We start from the raw sequence: 19,282 nt of genomic DNA, 5'->3' as shown, positions 1-19,282 counted from the left end.
GAGAGCACAGGCAGCCCTCGCTCACCAGTCACGCCGCCGAGTGCCCTCGCGAGCCGCCCTCCTATTGGCCAGGCCCCGCAGAGGCGGGAGATCGCCGCTGCGCCGGGGTTAACGGTCAGGGATTTAAGCACACCGCCCCCAGCGATTGGCCGGCGCGGGCGTGAGTGGCGTCCACATCGAGCAATCGCCGTCAGACGGGGGGGAGGGGACAGGGCGGCGAGCGAGCGCGGTGATTGGCTAGGGGCACGCATGCGCACGGAGGGAGATCGCGCTGAGTTGTGGGTCCGGTGGTTGGTTTCAAATCAGCAGCGCGCTTCCGGTTTTATGGAAAGAATGTTACTGAGCTGCGCCAAGTCGTGTTTATCAATTGTCAGACAAGGCTAGCTAATGTTTCTATTTTTAACCATTTGGGATGCCTTACGGTGCCTGTCAGTTAGACCGCATAGCGTAAATAATGGCTTTTTACTTAACTAGTTATTCTCTTACATTTGCCTTTGTTGTTCTGTTATCATTGGAAGATTCATGTGAGCGGAAACTAATACCTCCAGCTCGCCACATATTCTGTGTGGTCACATATCTCATCACTTTTCACCGTTAATAAAACTTCTGTCCTGCACCGTCAGTGACGCCTCTGTGTGGCCGGAGCCGATTTCCTGTGTGAGTTTCGTGTTGGCGTTGGCCGCAAAGCACTGAAAGCAGTAAAGGTTTCGGTTTCTTTAAACGTGTGTGAGATTCACGTAGCGTTGGTCACCCCGCTAAGTTTACCAAACACATGCCTAATAGGAATCAAAGAGATTGTTTAAATTTTATGTGGGTTGTTTCAAAGTCGTGTCACGGACTGGATGACCCCTACAGGATTTACTTTTGCTTTGTAGGTGACTACGCCACCTAACAATTATAAAGGGTGCTAAGGCCCTTCTCCTGCCACAAGTCCTGCTCGTCTCCCAGAATCGCCCGCGAATACACACAGACCAGCAACAGGCACTTCATTTCCTAGTGATCACAGCAGCTCTCACAGCACATTGTACAAAACCATGATGGGGGTGGGGGGGGGAGGCAGACACATTCCAGACCAGAGACAAGCACACAATTTACTTCTCAGTCACCCAACAAAAGTCCCCAAACACTGCAGTCCAGCGGTTCTGTCCTCTGTGTAGTTCCTTCGGTGATTCTCAGGCATCTTCTCCGGTCCTGGCAGTCCAGAACAACATGGCTCCCTCATGCTCTCTCCCCACCTCGATTTCACCGAGTCCAGTGTCACGAAGAGTAGAGGAAGAAGAAGACGATGGCGGAATCTTCCTCAACTGCTCCTTGTAGAGCCCCAGTGTCTGAGTCCTCTCCCGGGTCCAGTGCTGTAATCCGTCCGGCAAACCTTCCTTCCTCTAAAAGCCCGGCGTTCTGCCTTGACTGGGGCAGCCGACTGCTCCCTGCGATGTTTCTGCCCGGGGACGCGTTCAGGAAATGGCTGGACCCAGATGGCCGGGTGCAACCATGCATTGTTCAATCGCTCCCTGTCTTTCCCCCCTGCCTCTGGGTCACAGGCGCTGTCACACCTGCTCGACAACCCCAGCGTCAGCCCCGCATGGTCTTTCAACTGCACAGCCAAGAGGGCCTTTGACTGGACAAGAAACTGCATCAACAGTAGTGCGCCACTGGCTCATCAATGCGACTTATCGACAACACATGGGGTTCCCCTGTGGCAGGACGCAGGGGCGTGCCCAGTGTGGAGACACAGCCCTGGTAGAGGGGCAAGGCCTCGGCTTTGTAGCCCAGCTGTCCCGGCTTCTAGAGGATGAGCCCCAGCTGGGCGGGTCCTATAAAGGCACACTAGACACCCCCCGAAGGGACGAGCAGGGGCACCCCCGGAAGGCGGAGTTTTACACCGACAGTCCCGGAGGGGGATTGCACCTGCGTAAGGCGTTCTCACCGGGGCAGGCACACTCACACACTTTTTCACACACACAGTTGTTGTTTTGCTCTTGCCTTACGCACCCTGCTCACCAGACTGGACCCCGCTGAACGGGGCAAGCCCATCCTGGAGGTCATGGGGCACAGCTGTACACTTTCTTTTTGCTCTCTGTTTATTTTTTTCACCCCTTTTTGTGCTGTTTTTGGTCCCCGCTAGCCTCTCGCTGGTGCTTCCGGCCCCTGGCCCGGGGCCCGCCGCGGCGCCTCCCACACCGCACTGTCACACTCGCCACACCCAGGCTCCTGGCTCTGTGGCAGTAACACCCGGTCGGGCTCATTCGGTTTCTGGACAGTCCCACACACAGAGCTGGGTGCACCAGGGACTCTGCCTCCCCCCACCCCCCGTTACAGAACAGACTCCCCGAAACCCCGTCAACCCCCCAGAAACTGACAGGAATGAGCAGCCAAGCAGGCCCCGGGTCCGAGGTGCTGGGAGGTGGGAGGATACCAGAGCGCCCAGTAAAAACCATTGCAAAAGCAAGAAGAACACACAGACTCCACACAGACGTGTGTCCCAGGCTAGACTCCACCCATGGATTTGCTGAGAGGAAGCTGTACCAATGGAGAACACTGTTCTAGTCAATTAGCTAATTGATGGTACTGTTATTTACACCAAGCATTGGCAACAACATAGTTGTATTGAAAGACTGGGGTGGGGCAGAGTCACATGGGAAGCTGTATGATTTGTGCAATCTAGCTACTTGCGCAGTGAAATAAACGGGTGGATATTCTGGAAAGTTCCACCCTTTAAGCTACAGGAGATGAAACCTGGAGCTTCAGCCAAATAAATCTGCTCTGGAGTCAGAGCCTTTGTACAAAACACATCCAATCCTGAAATCTCCAAGGGTGTTGTGAGGAGCTCCTGACCTCGTGTCCAGAGACTCTGCTGAAAAGTGTTGCCGATGTTCCACTGCCGATATTCTAGATCAGATTCGTGGGCATATTTCTGTTTCTCGGGCTCCCATTTAATCGTCAAAAATGGAAAATACTTTCAAAAGGCATCCAGTGCGTAAAAGCTGCACGGTTAAGTTCTCTCTAGCCATGCAGTTCTGGTGACAGTGCAGAGCCTGTCAGGTCTTTCTCTTGTGTGTGTGTGTGCACTGTCTTGCTGCTGCAGGAGACGACACAGGGACACAGGCTGTGTGGTTAGGACCCCCAGCCGCGCAGCCTACTATGGCTTCAGCCTCTGTCCTGCCTGCTGGGGGTCTGGGGCAGTGGCTGTCCGGCGGCCTCTCTTCCTCCCCTGCTTCTCGTCTCTTCCTTCCCGGTGTAGTGAGGAGAGCTGGCTCAGGGTGGCACCAGTGCCCGTCATAGGGGGGTGAGTGTTATCGGACTCCTAGTTTAGTTTTGGGGGTCTGACCACGGGTCCTGGGGACCCACACACTGCCTGTTTCTCATTCCAGCCAGGTTCTCAGCACTAGAACTAAACACTTCAGTAATAGTAACTTCACAACAGGATTAATTTGAACAATTTGAATTGTTTTCAGTTCCAAATATGCAGGTGCCTTTTACCTGTAGTGTTTTATTAGTGACGGCAGCCGTAGTGCACCAGTGCTCTCACCTCACCCCAGCTCTCAGTGGGGAGGAGAGCAGAGTGATGAAGCCAGTTCAGAGATGGGGCTTATTAGGAGGCCATGATTGGGAAAGGCCAGGGGGGAAGGCTAGGGGCCAGGACACTGGGGTAACAGCCCTACCCTTTTCGAGAAACGCCCTGGGTTTAGTGTATTTATGCATCGTTTTGCAGCTTTACAAGATTGGATGCCACAGGAAGGATGTGAAGGCTAGTGCAAGCCCTGGGTGTGAAGGATGGCCGCTGCTGCAGCTGCAGTCCTGCTCGGAGTCACACGAGTCCAGACACCTTCAGATAGCGGATCAGTCAAGCCGAGCCCCAGGAAGTGGATCACAAGAAGAGCATCGTCTCCTTCAGTAAGACTTCTCGAAATCTTTCATAAAGTTTGCTACACGTGGCAACCACTTCCTGCACTAGGCAGAGATAAGCACTGGTGCTGAACCTCCAAAGCAAAACAGTTTCGATTCGCACCATCGCTGGCTGCGCTCAGCAGAAGGTAAGCTAAGTCTTGTTTTGTCTTCTTTCAGTTGCTTTTGCAGGTGGATTCCAAGTAGCTTGTTTTTCTAACCTCTGTAGATTTCTGGGGCCAGATCTTCAGAGAAGCCTTTCGCAGCCTCATTCCCTTGCTGACAGAGGGGTATGGCGTGTGCCTGGCTGACTGGTGGCATGGCCAGGGACCAGGGGCCAGAGGCCAGGCTGAGGCTGGACGTGTCTGATGGGTGACACAGTCAGAAACAGCATCGCAGGTGCGAGGAATACAGACAACAACCAGGAGCACTCGAACAGCTGAGGTGAGACTGATCTACTTACAAGCTTTACAAGAAACACAGTGACCCCTTTTGCCTCAGGGTATCAGATTTTTTTAAATCATTTTATTTCTTCTACAGGCTTGGTTCTACATTTTCAGCAACTGGAATCAATTGTCGGTTTTGTCTGTCTACAATTCTTGTGTCTGTGATGGTTAATGGGTAAAACTTTGGTCATATCCCCAAAGGAGAGTCATCCTTTTGATCATTAGATGATGGCATATTAGGGCAGCACAGTGGTGCAGTGGTTAGCATTGCAGTCCTGTAGTGCTGTGGCCCCGGGTTCAATTCTGGACTTGATTGCTGTTGGTGTGGAGTTTGTATGTTCTCCCCCAGCCCATGTTCTTGTGGGTTTCCTCCAGGTGCTCTGGTTTCCTCCCACAGTCCAGAGACATATGGGTGGGTTAATTGGCTTCTGGGAAACCTGGCCCTGGTGTGAGTGTGTGTGTGTCTGTGTCTGTGAGTGCTCTGCTACGGACTGGCATCCTGTCCAGGATGTACCCAGCCTAGTGGCCGTTGGTGGGATAGGATTGCTGGGAGAGACTCTGGCTCCCCCTCAACCCTGAATTGGAAGAAGAGATTAAAAAGTGGACGAATTATTGAAAATCTAACATGCATGAGAAAGTTTCACATTGTCACTTACTTTCAACACATTCGCCTCACAGAAAACAAGATCTTTTCAAGATAAAATGTAGGCATTGACACATTATTTTTCTTTTGCTACATACAGAAATCCTAGCAGAAATACCAATCTCTTCTGTATAAATATTCCTGCAATTATATATTGTATTTTAATTTTTTTTCATTATTTTTTGGAAACATTTATATCAGGAATACAACTCATTTTCATTTATTGAGTGAAGTGACAGACAATCAATGTTCTGTCAGTATTTCTGCAGCACCATGGAGGGGTTTGCAGCAGTACTTTTGTCATATTCTTGTAGAAGAAGTAATTTAATTGCTTTTATTTTAATTACTTTTCAGCGGCGGGATTTTGACTCTCTGTGTTTGCTTGACAGATGCAGAGGAATCTGATGTTGAAGACAGAAGGCCTGGACTCTCTCACGCTGGATAGAGGGCTGATTGTGTTTAAGCTCCTGTCTCACCACCTCGCCGATCTCCCTGCAGAAGATTTCAAGCGCTTCAGACATGAGCTGCGTTACAGCAAGCAGGATGAGCACAGGATCTCCTGGTTGGAGCTGGAAAATGCCGACTGCACTGACACAGCTCACCTCATGGCCGAGCGTTTCAGCTCCCAGGCTGTGGAGGTGGCGCTGGATGTCCTGAAGTCCATCAACTGCGCCTCCACAGCACACAGCCTGCGGACAGAATGGGAGAAAGGTGAGCCCTGTCAGGGTGGTCTTCACAGGAGGAGCCTGCGAACCTGCTGCAGTCAGCTGGTCCGGCTTGTTTCAGCTCCTCAGCCAGAGAGAAACCTTCTCACTCGCTCTGTCCTACAAGGACTTTGACTGAGAGATTGATTAAACCGAGCAACAGCTGTTCAAAGCACAACATGTCCTGCACAAGTAGGAGCCCAGTATTAGCATTGCTGTTTTTTCCATTATTATCAGGAGCCAACATTGTCATTTGAGGTTTATCTGAAAAAGGAATAAGGGGATTTTTTTTTAATTAAAGACTTGAAACAAATCATTTTTAGGACAAATGGAAAACTAATTCCAAAATCAGACACCATGAATGCTGCCTCCTCTCACTATTTCCTGGAAATGGAGTCACTAACAGCTACTAAAGAATAACAGAAAAGTAGCTTCAAAACCGAGTGTCTTTCCTCCTCTAGTCCTGTGAGAGAACGAGAGAGAGGGGTTTCTTTGGAGCTGTGGTTTGCCAATCAGGCTCAGTGCTGAATGACTTTCTATCACTAACTCAGAAGAGTCGGTATCAATGGGAACCTGACAGTGGTGAAACATAAGCAGCTTTTCTGCTGCTTTCACACGCGAGTGCACACTGAGAGCACAAGGTCAGCACCCCTGTCTCTGATCCCTGCTCTCGCTGTGAACAAGGGGTCTCAGCTCCCTCCCGCAGGCAGAGACAGCCCCAGATCAAGCTGCTGTTTTAATACCGGCTGGGCGTAGCTGTTCGGGGCTTCACGCCTGTTTGACTACACGAGTCAGAGGGAAAACAGATGTTAATATAGCTCCAGATTAATAATGTGTTTGTATAACCCACTGTTGATTCCGTATTAATATGATGCTCAGCAGGACTTATTTACCTCTCCCGTATTTATTTCCTCTGTGATTAATCCTTCAGTCATGTAAATACTGCTTTGAGAATTTTAATGTGTCAAACTGCTGCATATCTGACTAATAATTCTGAATTTGTTCCCCAGTCGTAGATTGTGATGCAGGACACTCCCCTCCAAAAAGAAGGATGATAGGTAGGTGTTGTGACACTGATTGTAAACCATCCTAAAATGGCAAAGCAGAATGTAAGATTTGGTTAACTTAAATAGTAGATTATGTGCACCATGGTGGTGCTCTCCCTCTCTGGCCACTAGTGCAGAGCATGCTCAACTGATGATTGATTTGTGAAATAAGAAGCTGATTCACTGGGGGGTCACAATAATAATGATTCCTCACATGCATGCAGCGATTTCCATCCCAAACATTTCCACAGCTCTCTGCATGCAGGTGGGGACCCAACCCATCCCCCAGTGAAGTGCAGTCCCACCTGGGCGACACACAGCCTCTCAGGGGGAGGAGGGAGAATTAAGGGGAACTTTGGGAAGGCCAGAGTGGGCTTTATAAGTCAGGGCACTGGGATCAACATCACTACTCTTACAAAGAGCTCCTGGGATCTTTAATGACCAAATATTTACAACTAATTGTATTAAATATTTACAATTTTTTATAATTGTAAATTATAAAATAATTGTAAATATTTACAATTAATAATGTCTCACCTGAAGGACAGCTCCTCCTCCAGCAGTGTTCCCAGTCACCTCACTGTGTGAGCTCTAGTCTAGTCTGCTACCCGCTGTCCACAAGCCCCACTCACACCAGCAGTCGCCTGGCCTGTCCAGCACTGCTGAGCTCCTGCCACCTGTCCGGGTCGCTCTGGAAGATAGTGACAGGGATGTCACAGCTGTGAGGAATCCTGGGACAAATGAAGTGCAGGAAAAACATGATGTCATTGCTCAGACCGCATGAAAAGATGCCAGAGATGTTGGAAACGTCTTGGGCTAACCCAGGTGGAAGCTGAGGGTTCAGCTGGGCCCTGCTGAGCCATGTGGCAGAGCGCCCTTAGACTGATTAGCTGTCCTGTCCTGTCTCGACGCTACAGTGTCTGGGCTGGGCACTAACGGAAACTGTGGCCAAACAGGCACATCCCTCTCTGATTAATCGTTACGTAAACTAATGAAGATAAGGGTGTGTTTATTTTTAATGGGCATCAATCTAGAATGGATGATGTCTTTAAAAATAGTAATTCCTTACACTCATATAGCCATTTTCTGGACACTGCACTCCAAGCACTTTACAGGTAATGGGGATCCCCTCCACCACCACCAGTGTGCAGCCCCACCTAGATGATGCACCAGTACGCTCCCCACACACCAGCTAGATAAGATAAAATCACTTAATTAGCCATATACAGTTTCTTGCATTAGGAATTTGTCTTTTCGCATACCCCAGCTTGCTCTCCATGAGACACACAGGCAGGGAGAGAGAAGCTGGGGGTCATAGCAGAGGGTCAGCCATTTATACAGCACCCCCGGAGCAGCTGGGGTTAAGGGCCTTGCTCAGGGGCCCAACGGAGTAGGATTCTTCTGCCTGCCACGGGATACGAACCGGCAACCTTCTAGCCACAGGCGCAGATCCTTTGCCACAGAGTCACCGCTCTCAGTGGGGAGGAGAACAGCGTGATGAAGCCAGTGGGTTATCAGGAGGCCATGACTGGTAAAGGCCAGGAGGAAATTTGTCCAGGACACCAGGGTTACACCCCTACCCTTTTCGAGAAACGCTCTGGAAATGACCACAGAGAGTCAGGACCTCGGTTTTACGTCTCCTACAAAGGACAGTGCCTTTCTACAATATAGTGTCCCTATAGTGTCACTATACTGTGATTGATTAGGACCCACACGTACCACAGGGTGAGCGCCCCCTGCTTGCTCCACTAACACCTCTTCCAGCAGCAGCCTTAGCTTTCCCAGGAGTCTCCCCTCCAGGTACTGAGCTCCAGTGGGCTACCAGCTGGGAGCTGCAGGGTGATATGGCCTCTTTGCTTTCCTGCTGAGACTGACTTGAATGTTTTTGCTGTTTGTCTGGGACGTCACCAGACTACCAGTCCGAGTACAAGGAGGCGGTGCAGCAGAAGTACGGGAAGGTGGATCCGTATGAAGCATCACCCTGGGAGGAGCACGGCCTGTCCTCCTCCTACATCGGGCTGCACCTCCAGAGGAAGGGGGGGGACGGAGGCCTGGCTGGCCGGCGGAAGCAGCTGGTGAGGAAGTGGACCACGGACAGAGACTGTGAGGACCTGGAGGCGCTGCTGGACTCTGGCAGGCCCCAGGTCCTGGCGCTGCTGGGCCCGGCGGGGATGGGCAAGAGCTACACGGCGAAGAAAGTCATGCTGGACTGGGCTGCGCCAGGTAAGCACTACAGTGCGTTCGACTACATCTTCCTCCTGGACTGCCAGAAGCTCAGCCGCCGGGCACAGGACGCCAGCCTGGCGCAGCTGGTCTGCGAGGAGTGCGCCGCCCTGAGGCCTGTGCTGCAGAGCGTCTTTGAATCCAGGGTAGGAAGCAGTCAATCGTCTTACTAGTGATCTGCTGGAGTTGTTACTCTTTTACATCTGTTTCGCATGTTATGTGAGGGTCTCTTTACACGGACGTTCATGCTCTGAATTATATATACCGTAAATCCATTCTAAAAGTGTGCAATGCACTCCTGAAGGCCTCAGTGGTGCACAGATCTGGTCAGTGTTACAAAACACACTGGTGCTCAGGAAGCACGACAGAGGAGCGCTACCAGATTCATTCCCAGGCTTACAGGAAAGTCCTGCATTTTCTAAAAAGGCCAAAAGAACTAAACAGCTCTGGTCCTGAACAGAGAAACACACACATAGATGTGACTCAAGCGTTCAGAATCCTCAAAGACACGGGCACAGTCAGCTAGTGCACTTCTTCAGAGTCAGCAGTGAAACATGAACCAGAGACCATGAGGGGAACCTCAGGGAATTGCCTTTAAAACTGAAAATTGGAGGTGCTGTGTTACACAAAGGACTGTAGGTGTCTGGAACAAGCTGGCTGGATGAGACCCTTGTGACAACTAGGGACTAGCAACCTACTAGCCTAGATGAACTCTGAAGTTCTTAAAACATTCCATTATAATACCGCAGAGGACCACGCTGACCAGTTTGCTGATTAAAGGAACTGAAAACTGACTTCAGCTCTCCTTCGATAACTGACTGCTTAAGATATCCTTTCCAAGTCAGAACCAAATAGGAGTAAGAAAGTAGCCCAGACTTCCAGGATGCTAAAATGAACTGCAGCTGAGGGAGTCTGATGTGCAAAAACACTTGATGCTGTATAAACCAGCTAATAAAACTTTGTATATAAAAAGATATGATGTTCAATTTTCTTACTTAGCTGATGCAACATTTACTGTAGTGTCATTTCTGCTATAGGGAACATGGTTATCCCAGACTTCTATAGAGTTATGCATCTTGTATACCTTTGCCAGATGAAAAAAAAACTGTCAAGGAATTTACCATTTCCCAGCTGTTGGAGCGTGATCTTAACATTGTGGCAGCCTTTGGAAGACTGTAATAACCAAGGACCTGCCACTAGGCGTCGCCAAAGGCCTGTAGCTACTGTAAATAGTACTATAGTAAACACTGATCACCACATGGTAATGTGGCTAATTTCTTGGATTATTGGTGGGGGTTTAGGCCTCAGATTCTCATATCTAATTTGGAGATTAGTGTATGAACAGAGGTTTGTTGGTTGGGTTTGAGTAAGTAAAAACAGTCAGAGGTTGGTGTCACAAACGTCTCCAAAAAAACTTCATGTTAAATAGGAAATGTGGTTTGATCTGAAACTTCCATGATCTATGATCATGAGCTACGTCTACAATCTACATCATTCTCCGTCCCTCTGCACCCCGATTGCAGGTTCTTATTGTGATGGATGGCTTGGACTTTGTGGAGTTTGCCACCGGGGAAGTTCCCGAGATGGATGCGTTCTGTAAGAAACCGATATCCGTGCTTCTCCAGGGGCTCCTGCAGAAGAGGCTCATGAGCAGTGGTCAGGAGAAGAGCCAGCACTACTCACTGCTGGTCACCATCCGCCCCGCCATCGCAGACCAGCTCAAGAAGTGCGCCAGGGTGGACCAGTGGGTGGAGATACTGGGCTTTTCCGAAGAAAACCTGCAGGAATACTTCCAGCACCAGGGCCTGGCTGCCCAGGCCTTCGAGGAGGTGCGGAGCAACGAGAGCCTGCTGAGCTTGTGCGCTGTGCCGCTCACATGCTGGGTGGTCTGCACACTCCTGAAGCAGCAAGGAGAGAGGGGGGGGGGCTCCTGGGCGCCCCCACTTATTCCATCACCTGCGTCTTCATCAGCTACATCTACATCATCCTGAAGCACCACCACAGCTCCTCCAGCCCCGAGGAGGCCGCCGGCGCCCTCCGCTCGCTCTGCCGGCTCGCCAAGGACGGCCTGGCTCGCAGGAAGAGGGAATTCGACGTGAAGGACGTTGAGGCAGAGTTTGGGGGCGTCCATAGGGTCCCCACCAGCTTCCTCAATAAATGTGGGTACCGGTGTGGGGTGAGAAGAGTGGAGGTGTACTCCTTCACCCACCCAGCCCTCCAGGAAGTGCTGGCCGCCCTCTTCTACGCCAGCGATGCCTCTTCCAGCCCGCTGAACGGGTTCCTGTCCGCCTCTCTCCAGCCCGGCCACGCACACCAGCGGGACATGGTCCAGTACCTGTTTGGGCTCTGCCACCCACACAACTGGGCCCTGCTCGCGCCGTTCCACCTGGCAAGCTCCGCGTCTTTGACCCCCAGGCTGAAGAACTGGATGAAAGAAGCAGTCACCTTCACAAACAGGAACCCCGAAGATACGTACTTCCTGCTGGACCTGCTGCTGTGCCTGTACGAGTTCCAGGAGGAGGCCTTTACCACGCAGACCGTGGGAGCCCTGCAGGAGGTCCGTCTGCAGTGTGTCTTGCTGAAGAAGCGCGACTTCGTGGCTCTGCGCTACTGTCTCCAGCACTGCCAGGCCTCCCAGCTGCCCCGCCTGCTGCTGCACTACTGCAACCTCAGGAGCAAGGAGGCCAAGAAACTGCTCCCCCTGCTGGACAACACTAAAGACTTCAGGTAAGACTGGTGACTTAAAGGAGCTACGTTATCAAAGTACAAATCGACATTCTGCTGAAAGGACAAGAGGGCATGAGGACACCAGTAAGATTACAAACGGGAGGAGATTGCTAGTATCTGCTCAGTCCCAGACCGCAGTCTTGTGATGTATGAATATGGTGGGGTATAGTCGTCTTCCCCCCCTCTTCTTCTTCAGCAGCACAACTGAGTAGTTTGTTCCAGATTCTTGCTGGTCTTAATACACTTAGGTCCCTCCTTATCCATACGATTTCTGTCCGCTTCTTCCAAGACAGGATCACTCGGGAGCTTGAATCCCACCCTGGCGAGCAAGGGGTGCAAGGCAGGGTACACCCTGGACAGGACACCAGTGCAGCACAGGACGCACAGACACAGACACACACACCCTGGACGGGACACCAGTCCAGCACAGGGCACCCAGACACACACACTCACAGCAGGAGTGCGATTTACCTAGAAGCTAATCAACGTACCAGCATGTCTTTGGACTGTGGCAGGAGACCTGAGGACCCAGCATTTTCAATTTAATCTTTGACGTGCCACTTTATCCAAAAGTCCTCTGGAATGTCACGTCGCTGTTCAAGACTAGGCTCTGAAGCTGTTTATCTGCGGAAATTATTTTTGAGTTTTGGAGTCACTGTGTTTTTTGCTCATTCTCCCTTCAAGTATCCAGATGTCAGAGCTAAGCCAAGAATCCATGAACTACCTGAGTAAGGAGATCGCAACAAAGCACAAGCTGAGAGATGTGTGGTTGCGCATGGCTCAAGACAGTGACGCCCTGGACCTGACCTGCTCCACCTGGAAGTCTTGCAATAACTCGTAAGCAGGCCAAGAGTAATGTGAAGTGCACACACAAGCTCCTCAGGCAAAGATCTCCAGCTGAAAGAGAAGTTTCTGCTATTGGAGCTGGTGAATTCCAGTTCCTTTCTGGGTTCTGTAACAGCACAAAGATCTCACACACAGTAATCTGCATCTGACCTTACTGCAGGAAGAGCTCATGCTGATCTGTATTCCACGAGGTGAGGTGGTGTTTCTAACGGCATCCAAGAATGGCCTCAAAAAAATGCTTTATATAATTAAAAGAACATCTTCCTTGATAAAGACTATAGAGCTAATCAGGGTTCCAACAAGAAACCATCCTTGTCTTTGATCTCTTATTATCTTTGTTGTGTTCATTCAGCTTTAGCCCCTTAATAATTGGTTTTATATCTTATATCGATTATATATAATATATTTGTATATTGTATATATAGGAACAAGTAACAGGTTTATTCCCTGCTGAAAAGAAAGAAAACACAATGTTTCGGCTGTGGAGCCTTCTTCCGGCCGAAACGTTGTGTTTCCTTTCTTCTCTTTTCAGCAGGGAATAAACCTGTTACTTGTTCTTTTGCAGCCTATGCATGCTGACACAGCTCCCCACCTGAACTATTGTATATATCTGTGTGCTTCGTGTTGTTTAATTGTTACAAACGGAGTGAGACTAGGGATTAGGTTATTGGTTTATGTGTTTATTTCGTCAGTGACACTGAAAGTGTGAGCGTGTCAGGAGGGGGTGTGAACCACAGTGAATCACTGTGTCAGGAGGGGGTGTGATCGCTACACAGGAGTGGGTCCCTACAGTGAGGGTGTCTGACACAGGACTACAGCACAGGGGTGGGCTTGGAGGAATGGCCTTCAGCCATCTCAAGGCATCTTCAAAAATCTGCAGTCCTGGGGTGATAAAAAACTTGATTCTATATAGCGCCTTTAACAGCAGTCAGGAGAGGGTGGGTCCTGTGTCCTGTGTCCTGTGCCAGGGAGAATTTGCCTTCTGCCTGGCAAATTCAGGCAGAAGGGCTCTGCAGCCCTGTCTGGCGCTGGAGCAGAGGGCCTGGGGTCAGTGAGTGCTGGACACTCTGCTGCTTTCCAGGCTGAGGATCGAGGGCGTTCCCAGGGCCCAGACCTGCCTGCGCTGGTTCCTCCAGGACTGTGGGTTCGGCCTCAGGGAGCTGTACTTCCACGACCAGAAGGAGGAAGAGGAGGTGCAGGGGATGTTGGAAGACTTGAAGGAGACGGACTGTCAGCTCCAGTGTGTCAGGTAGAGTGTGGGGGGGGGGGAGACAGACCCCACATCGCTCAGCGGTCTTGGTCACTGCGGCGCAGACTGGGTAGAAGCTGCTCGATGAATCAGAGTTATCAGCACCTTTCCTCTGCCATCCAGTGGATTTGCATCATCAGTGCGTCTGCAGGAGAGCGTGTGTTCGTGTATAATGTTTCATACACCTCAGAGTCTAGTCTCTAGATGACTTTCTGTGCTATCAGTGTGATGTGACTGTTGTGTCATTCTGGGTTGTTGTTGAAGCCAATACCCTGGATGCTTTGAAGAATCGGTCCTGGGATCAATGCGCTCCTAACTACCAACTTGCTAGCTGGGCTGAATGGCTGCTCCGGTCTGTAACCTTTCTTCTGTTCTTAACTGCCAGTGTGAAGCGCTGCTGTCTGTCGGAGCTGTGAGTTTCTACCCCAGCAGGTTGTCTCAGTGTCTCAGTGCTGCGTTGTGACTCAGTGTCGGGGTGCTGTGTCTGCCCTGCTGTTCCAGTGTGAAGCGCTGCTGTCTCTCGGAGCGCAGTGTTCGAGCCCTGCTGGCCCTGCTGGAGAGCAGACCTGCCATCACCACCCTGGACCTTGAGGGGAGCAGGCTGGGACAGGAGCAGCAGAAACTGTTTTTGGACGAGCTGGGAGCCATGGGAGGGGCTGGCCTGCAGTCGCTGGGGTGACAAAAGCCCACAAGGGCAATTCTTACGTTAAGTTTCTGTTCTGCCGAAGGACCAAAATGCTTTCCTGGGCTCCTAAGATGGAGCAGTCAGTCAGTGACCATTGTGTGGTCTTTCTTTTCGAAGATGAGGCAGTATCCATTAATCATTGTGCCTTTTCTTCCCAGGGTGCAAATCAGCTCTGCCTTTATGTGAATTATAGGTCCTGATTACACAGCAGTGTAGCAGTTAGTCACTGGTGGGGAGAAGGTGTGTTACTGGGGAACGAGCACCACAAGTGTAGAGTTGCTTAGCTGTTGATATCTCTGCAGCCCTGAGAAAGCCCTCCACTCTCTATTCCCACACTTGGGGCTCTACGAGTAAATTCCCTTTTCTTCTTGGAGTTAAACAGCACTGTGTTTGCTGCAGGAGTGTCAGGACTGTCCAGCTGTAGGTCTTGGATAAGGCGCTGCTTGAATCAAAGCCAGGAACTCTACAGTGACCCTTAAACTGCAGTGGAGGAGACACACCCTCATCCGTTTTTATTCAGTTAGGGCCACTAAACCGTTGATCACTCCCGGTTCTTGAGGAACACTCTTGAGAGCTGAGTGCTGTTTGCTGTGTCCTGGTCCACACTCATGGCCTTGTGTGATTCCAGGCTGCTGGACACTGGCTTGACAGCCACCAGTGTCCCCGCCGTCTGCTCCCTCCTGAGGAAGACAGCGGTCAGCGCCCTGAGTCTGGGAGACAACCCCCTGGGGGACGAGGGGGTGAGGCTGCTGTGCGAGGCCCTTGGGGACCCCAGCTGCCAGCTGCAGAGGCTCTCGTGAGTCCCCCCGCGCCTGTCCCCCGATGTCTGTGACTGCAGAGGCTCTCGTGAGTCCCCCCGCGCCTGTCCCCCGATGTCTGTGACTGCAGAGGCTCTCGTGAGTCCCCCCGCGCCTGTCCCCCGATGTCTGTGACTGCAGAGGCTCTCGTGAGTCCCCCCGCGCCTGTCCCCCGATGTCCGTGACTGCAGGGGCTCTCGTGAGTCCCTACTGCGTCTGTCCCCCGGTGTCCATGACTGCAGGGGCTCTCGTGAGTCCCCCCCACGCCTGTCCCCCGATGTCCGTGACTGCAGGGGCCTCAGCTGTTAGCCCCAGAGGACAGCCGTGTGGACAGCAGCAGGGATCTCTCTTTCCACTCAGAGCACAGCTCCTGCGTCCTGGAGAGGAGCTGAGCGTAATACAGAGATACTGGATTGTATCTCCTGCACTTTGTAATAATGTCAATGTCAAGGTCCTTTTTTTTTAACTTTTTGCGCACAGATGCACTGAGCTCACATTCCAAGCCTGAGGGCGTTGACCGTGATCCCAGCATCTTTGTGGCAACATCAGAAATGCCAGGCTGGTGCACTTTACAGTGCATGGAATAAAGACCCAATGAGTAATGATTTAAAATGATCAGAGCAAGGGGCATGGGGCTTAGTGAAATTTTTAAATCCTCTCTCCTGTAGTATATTGTCTGGCAGCGGGTGGCAGACAACAGGTGTTGCTCATCTCAGGTGCACCCCCCAGTCCTTCATCAACACTTGCCTGCACTTTCCCTCACGGGATCAATAAAGTATCTATCTATCTCCCCCTGCAGTTTGGCCAGATGCGGGCTCACAGAGAGTTCTCTGCCTGGCCTCAAGATGGCGCTGGAGAACAACCAGACACTGAAAGAGATCCAGTTATGTGGCAACTACACATCGAGAGATGCAGGCATCGAGCTGGAGAGCTTTTGGAACAGAAGGCCATATCAAAGAGGAGAGGCGTCCCAGAGAAGCAATAGGTGTGTTTTTCTTTGAGCCAGACAGCACAGGCCGAGAAGGATTATCACAAGCTTTTCAGCTGTCATGCTGTGTGTTGCGTTTTCGCTAGCTTGAGTTTGGTTTTGCGATGCAGCTTGTTTTTCTTGGAGGGTTTCACTGAAGTTATTAAAAGGAAGAACGTGGGCCCCTCCACTGGCTCAGTGGGATAAGCTCTGTAGGCCAGGGAGCAGAGCACAGCCAGAGAGCCACATCCTCCACGGCCTCGCCTTCGCACGAGCTTCGCTCTGTGAAACGCCCAGCGGGAGACGGTTCGGAGGACCGACGCACAGCCCGACGCAGCCTTTTTGCTTCATAACGTCGTGATGCTGAATCGGGGCAACCAGAAAAGAGAAAAATGAGGATTTTAGAAATAATTTCTTAAAAATCATTTTTAAAGAGCATTAACACTTTACATTGTAAAGTAGAATATTTTGTAAGTGTTGCCTTAGCACAGCCCACTTTGAGAAAGAGACTCCTCTTGACAGATTGTGATTTGTACTTGAAATGAGACAGGCAGCTCTCAGGAAAGAAGTCTAGAAGTTTTGACAAACGTATATTTTTGGATTTCTTTCCCCATATCAACACTTCTACACAAAACATTTTAATATTTATACTGCTTGTAATAATGATGATGATGTGTTTCTATATCCTGTAAAATGAGGTACTCTCTGTGAACTGTGAACTGTGATGCCCTGGGACCATGCAAGTGAATGTGACTGTATTGCCCAGGCAGAGCAGGAGCTGAACTGCAGCTAACGTGGTTCCCTGAAGGAGCTTGTAACAAGCTCTGTCATCAGGGCCTCCCGTCACGGAAAATGTGAAATGTGAACAAAAATTTGAACAAATGTGAAAACGATGAAAAGTTTAACTGAAGTTCTGTCCTGTGATGAGCCAGATGTCGTTGGTGAGCGTCTCTCTCCTGCTGTTTGTGTGTTCATGCCGCTGGAGCAGTTGAGCCTGAGAGCGCGGGGCAGTCTCTGTCTCTGTCTCCCTGTCTGCGATTTGCGAAAGGTTTCCCACGAATGTGAGCGAACGTGCAAGAGCTGCGACCCCAGTGAGCGCCTGACTCCTGTCTCGAATCCCTGGGGTGCAGCACTCGTGCAAACCGGGGTACGTGAATCCGCCCAGAGCTGTGAATTGTTTGAGGGTAGTAATGTGAGTATTGTTATCGGACATTTACAAATAAATATTTAACCCCTTTTTTACCTTTCGGTTCATCGTGTAAGGTTCTTGCTCGCACAGCTCACCGCTTGATCCCCTGGATTCTGGTGCTCCCTGGTGTTCCCAGGAAATCAGCTTCCGGGATTTCACAAGGCACCCCCTCCGTGCCTTCAGAAAAACACTGCTCTCTGGGGGGAGGACACAGTGGAGGGCAATACCTCCACTCCTCTGCTGTTCCTCAGGCTGGGACAGGAGATCACACACTGTATTATTATTATTGAGAGACAGGCTCACTGTTCCTCAGGCTGGGACAGGAGATCACACACTGTATTATTATTATTGAGAGACAGGCTCACTGTTCCTCAGGCTGGGACAGGAGATCACACACTGTATTATTATTATTGAGAGACAGGCTCACTGTCTGTTCCTCAGGCTGGGACAGGAGATCACACACTGTATTATTATTATTGAGAGGCAGGCTCACTGTTCCTCAGGCTGGGACAGGAGATCACACACTGTATTATTATTATTGAGAGACAGGCTCACTGTTCCTCAGGCTGGGACAGGAGATCACACACTGTATTATTATTATTGAGAGACAGGCTCACTGTCTGTTCCTCAGGCAGGGACAGGAGATCACACACTGTATTATTATTATTGAGAGACAGGCTCACTGTCTGTTCCTCAGGCTGGGACAGGAGATCACACACTGTATTATTATTATTGAGAGACAGGCTCACTGTCTGTTCCTCAGGCTGGGACAGGAGATCACACACTGTATTATTATTATTGAGAGACAGGCTCACTGTTCCTCAGGCTGGGACAGGAGATCACACACTGTATTATTATTATTGAGAGACAGGCTCACTGTCTGTTCCTCAGGCTGGGACAGGAGATCACACACTGTATTATTATTATTGAGAGACAGGCTCACTGTTCCTCAGGCTGGGACAGGAGATCACACACTGTATTATTATTATTGAGAGACAGGCTCACTGTCTGTTCCTCAGGCAGGGACAGGAGATCACACACTGTATTATTATTATTGAGAGACAGGCTCACTGTCTGTTCCTCAGGCTGGGACAGGAGATCACACACTGTATTATTATTATTGAGAGACAGACACACTGTCTGTTCCTCAGGCTGGGACAGGAGATCACACACTGTATTATTATTATTGAGAGACAGGCTCACTGTCTGTTCCTCAGGCTGGGACAGGAGATCACACACTGTATTATTATTATTGAGAGACGGGCTCACTGTCTGTTCCTCAGGCTGGGACAGGAGATCACACACTGTATTATTATTATTGAGAGACAGGCTCACTGTCTGTTCCTCAGGCTGGGACAGGAGATCACACACTGTATTATTATTATTGAGAGACAGGCTCACTGTCTGTTCCTCAGGCTGGGACAGGAGATCACACACTGTATTATTATTATTGAGAGACAGACTCACTGTCTGTTCCTCAGGCTGGGACAGGAGATCACACACTGTATTATTATTATTGAGAGACAGGCTCACTGTCTGTTCCTCAGGCTGGGACAGGAGATCACACACTGTATTATTATTATTGAGAGGCTTTCGTGTTCCTGCATAGTCCGTAGATACGCCTTCTGGTTTATTTTAAACTGTTCAAACATGGCTCTCGTCCCAGGCTATTTCACTTCAAGTGCATAATACCGTGCAAGTATAATGATCAAGTAGATAACAACTGATATTTTCATATTATTGTCAATTGGATTAAAATCTAACAATAACGTTTATTTCTTTAACAGTAATGTCAGTAACAGAGTCTTTCTTTATACAACGTTGCAGGTCAGTCCAGACCTGCTATCTGTGTTTGTTTATATCGGTTTCTCTGTG

At 50.2% G+C, this 19,282-nt stretch overlaps 2 protein-coding genes across 4 annotated transcripts; both read left to right on the top strand.

The window, feature by feature from the left end:
* Nucleotides 1-4,222: 4,222 nt before the first annotated feature.
* LOC148838924 (NACHT, LRR and PYD domains-containing protein 6-like) lies at nucleotides 4,223-11,009 on the top strand. Its single transcript, XM_088909422.1, has 5 exons — nucleotides 4,223-4,329; nucleotides 5,364-5,685; nucleotides 6,689-6,736; nucleotides 8,636-9,093; nucleotides 10,471-11,009. The coding sequence occupies exons 2-5, from the start codon at nucleotides 5,364-5,366 to the stop codon at nucleotides 10,936-10,938; spliced, it is 1,296 nt and encodes a 431-aa protein (XP_088765548.1). The 5' UTR covers nucleotides 4,223-4,329; the 3' UTR covers nucleotides 10,939-11,009.
* A 1,556-nt stretch (nucleotides 11,010-12,565) lies between these two features.
* On the top strand, nucleotides 12,566-17,445 carry LOC148838923 (ribonuclease inhibitor-like). Of its 3 annotated transcripts, XM_088908463.1 has the most exons (5): nucleotides 12,566-12,711; nucleotides 13,602-13,769; nucleotides 14,271-14,444; nucleotides 15,083-15,250; nucleotides 16,051-17,445. In XM_088908463.1, exons 2-5 carry the CDS (start codon nucleotides 13,723-13,725, stop codon nucleotides 16,250-16,252), a joined length of 591 nt encoding a protein of 196 aa, XP_088764589.1. In that variant the 5' UTR covers nucleotides 12,566-12,711; nucleotides 13,602-13,722; the 3' UTR covers nucleotides 16,253-17,445. The 3 variants fall into 3 exon arrangements, with proteins under 3 accessions (XP_088764589.1, XP_088764591.1, XP_088764590.1); XM_088908465.1 differs by lacking the exon at nucleotides 16,051-17,445 and having other exon boundaries at nucleotides 15,083-15,313; XM_088908464.1 differs by lacking the exon at nucleotides 12,566-12,711 and having other exon boundaries at nucleotides 13,527-13,769.
* The last annotated feature ends 1,837 nt before the right edge of the window (nucleotides 17,446-19,282 follow it).

The sequence above is a fragment of the Atractosteus spatula genome, chromosome 2 (genome assembly GCF_055471065.1).
Source record: "Atractosteus spatula isolate fAtrSpa1 chromosome 2, fAtrSpa1.hap1, whole genome shotgun sequence".
NCBI lineage: Eukaryota > Metazoa > Chordata > Actinopteri > Semionotiformes > Lepisosteidae > Atractosteus > Atractosteus spatula.
The sequence above is the reverse complement of the archived record's forward strand: the minus strand, read 5'-3'. Positions and strand labels throughout refer to the sequence as shown.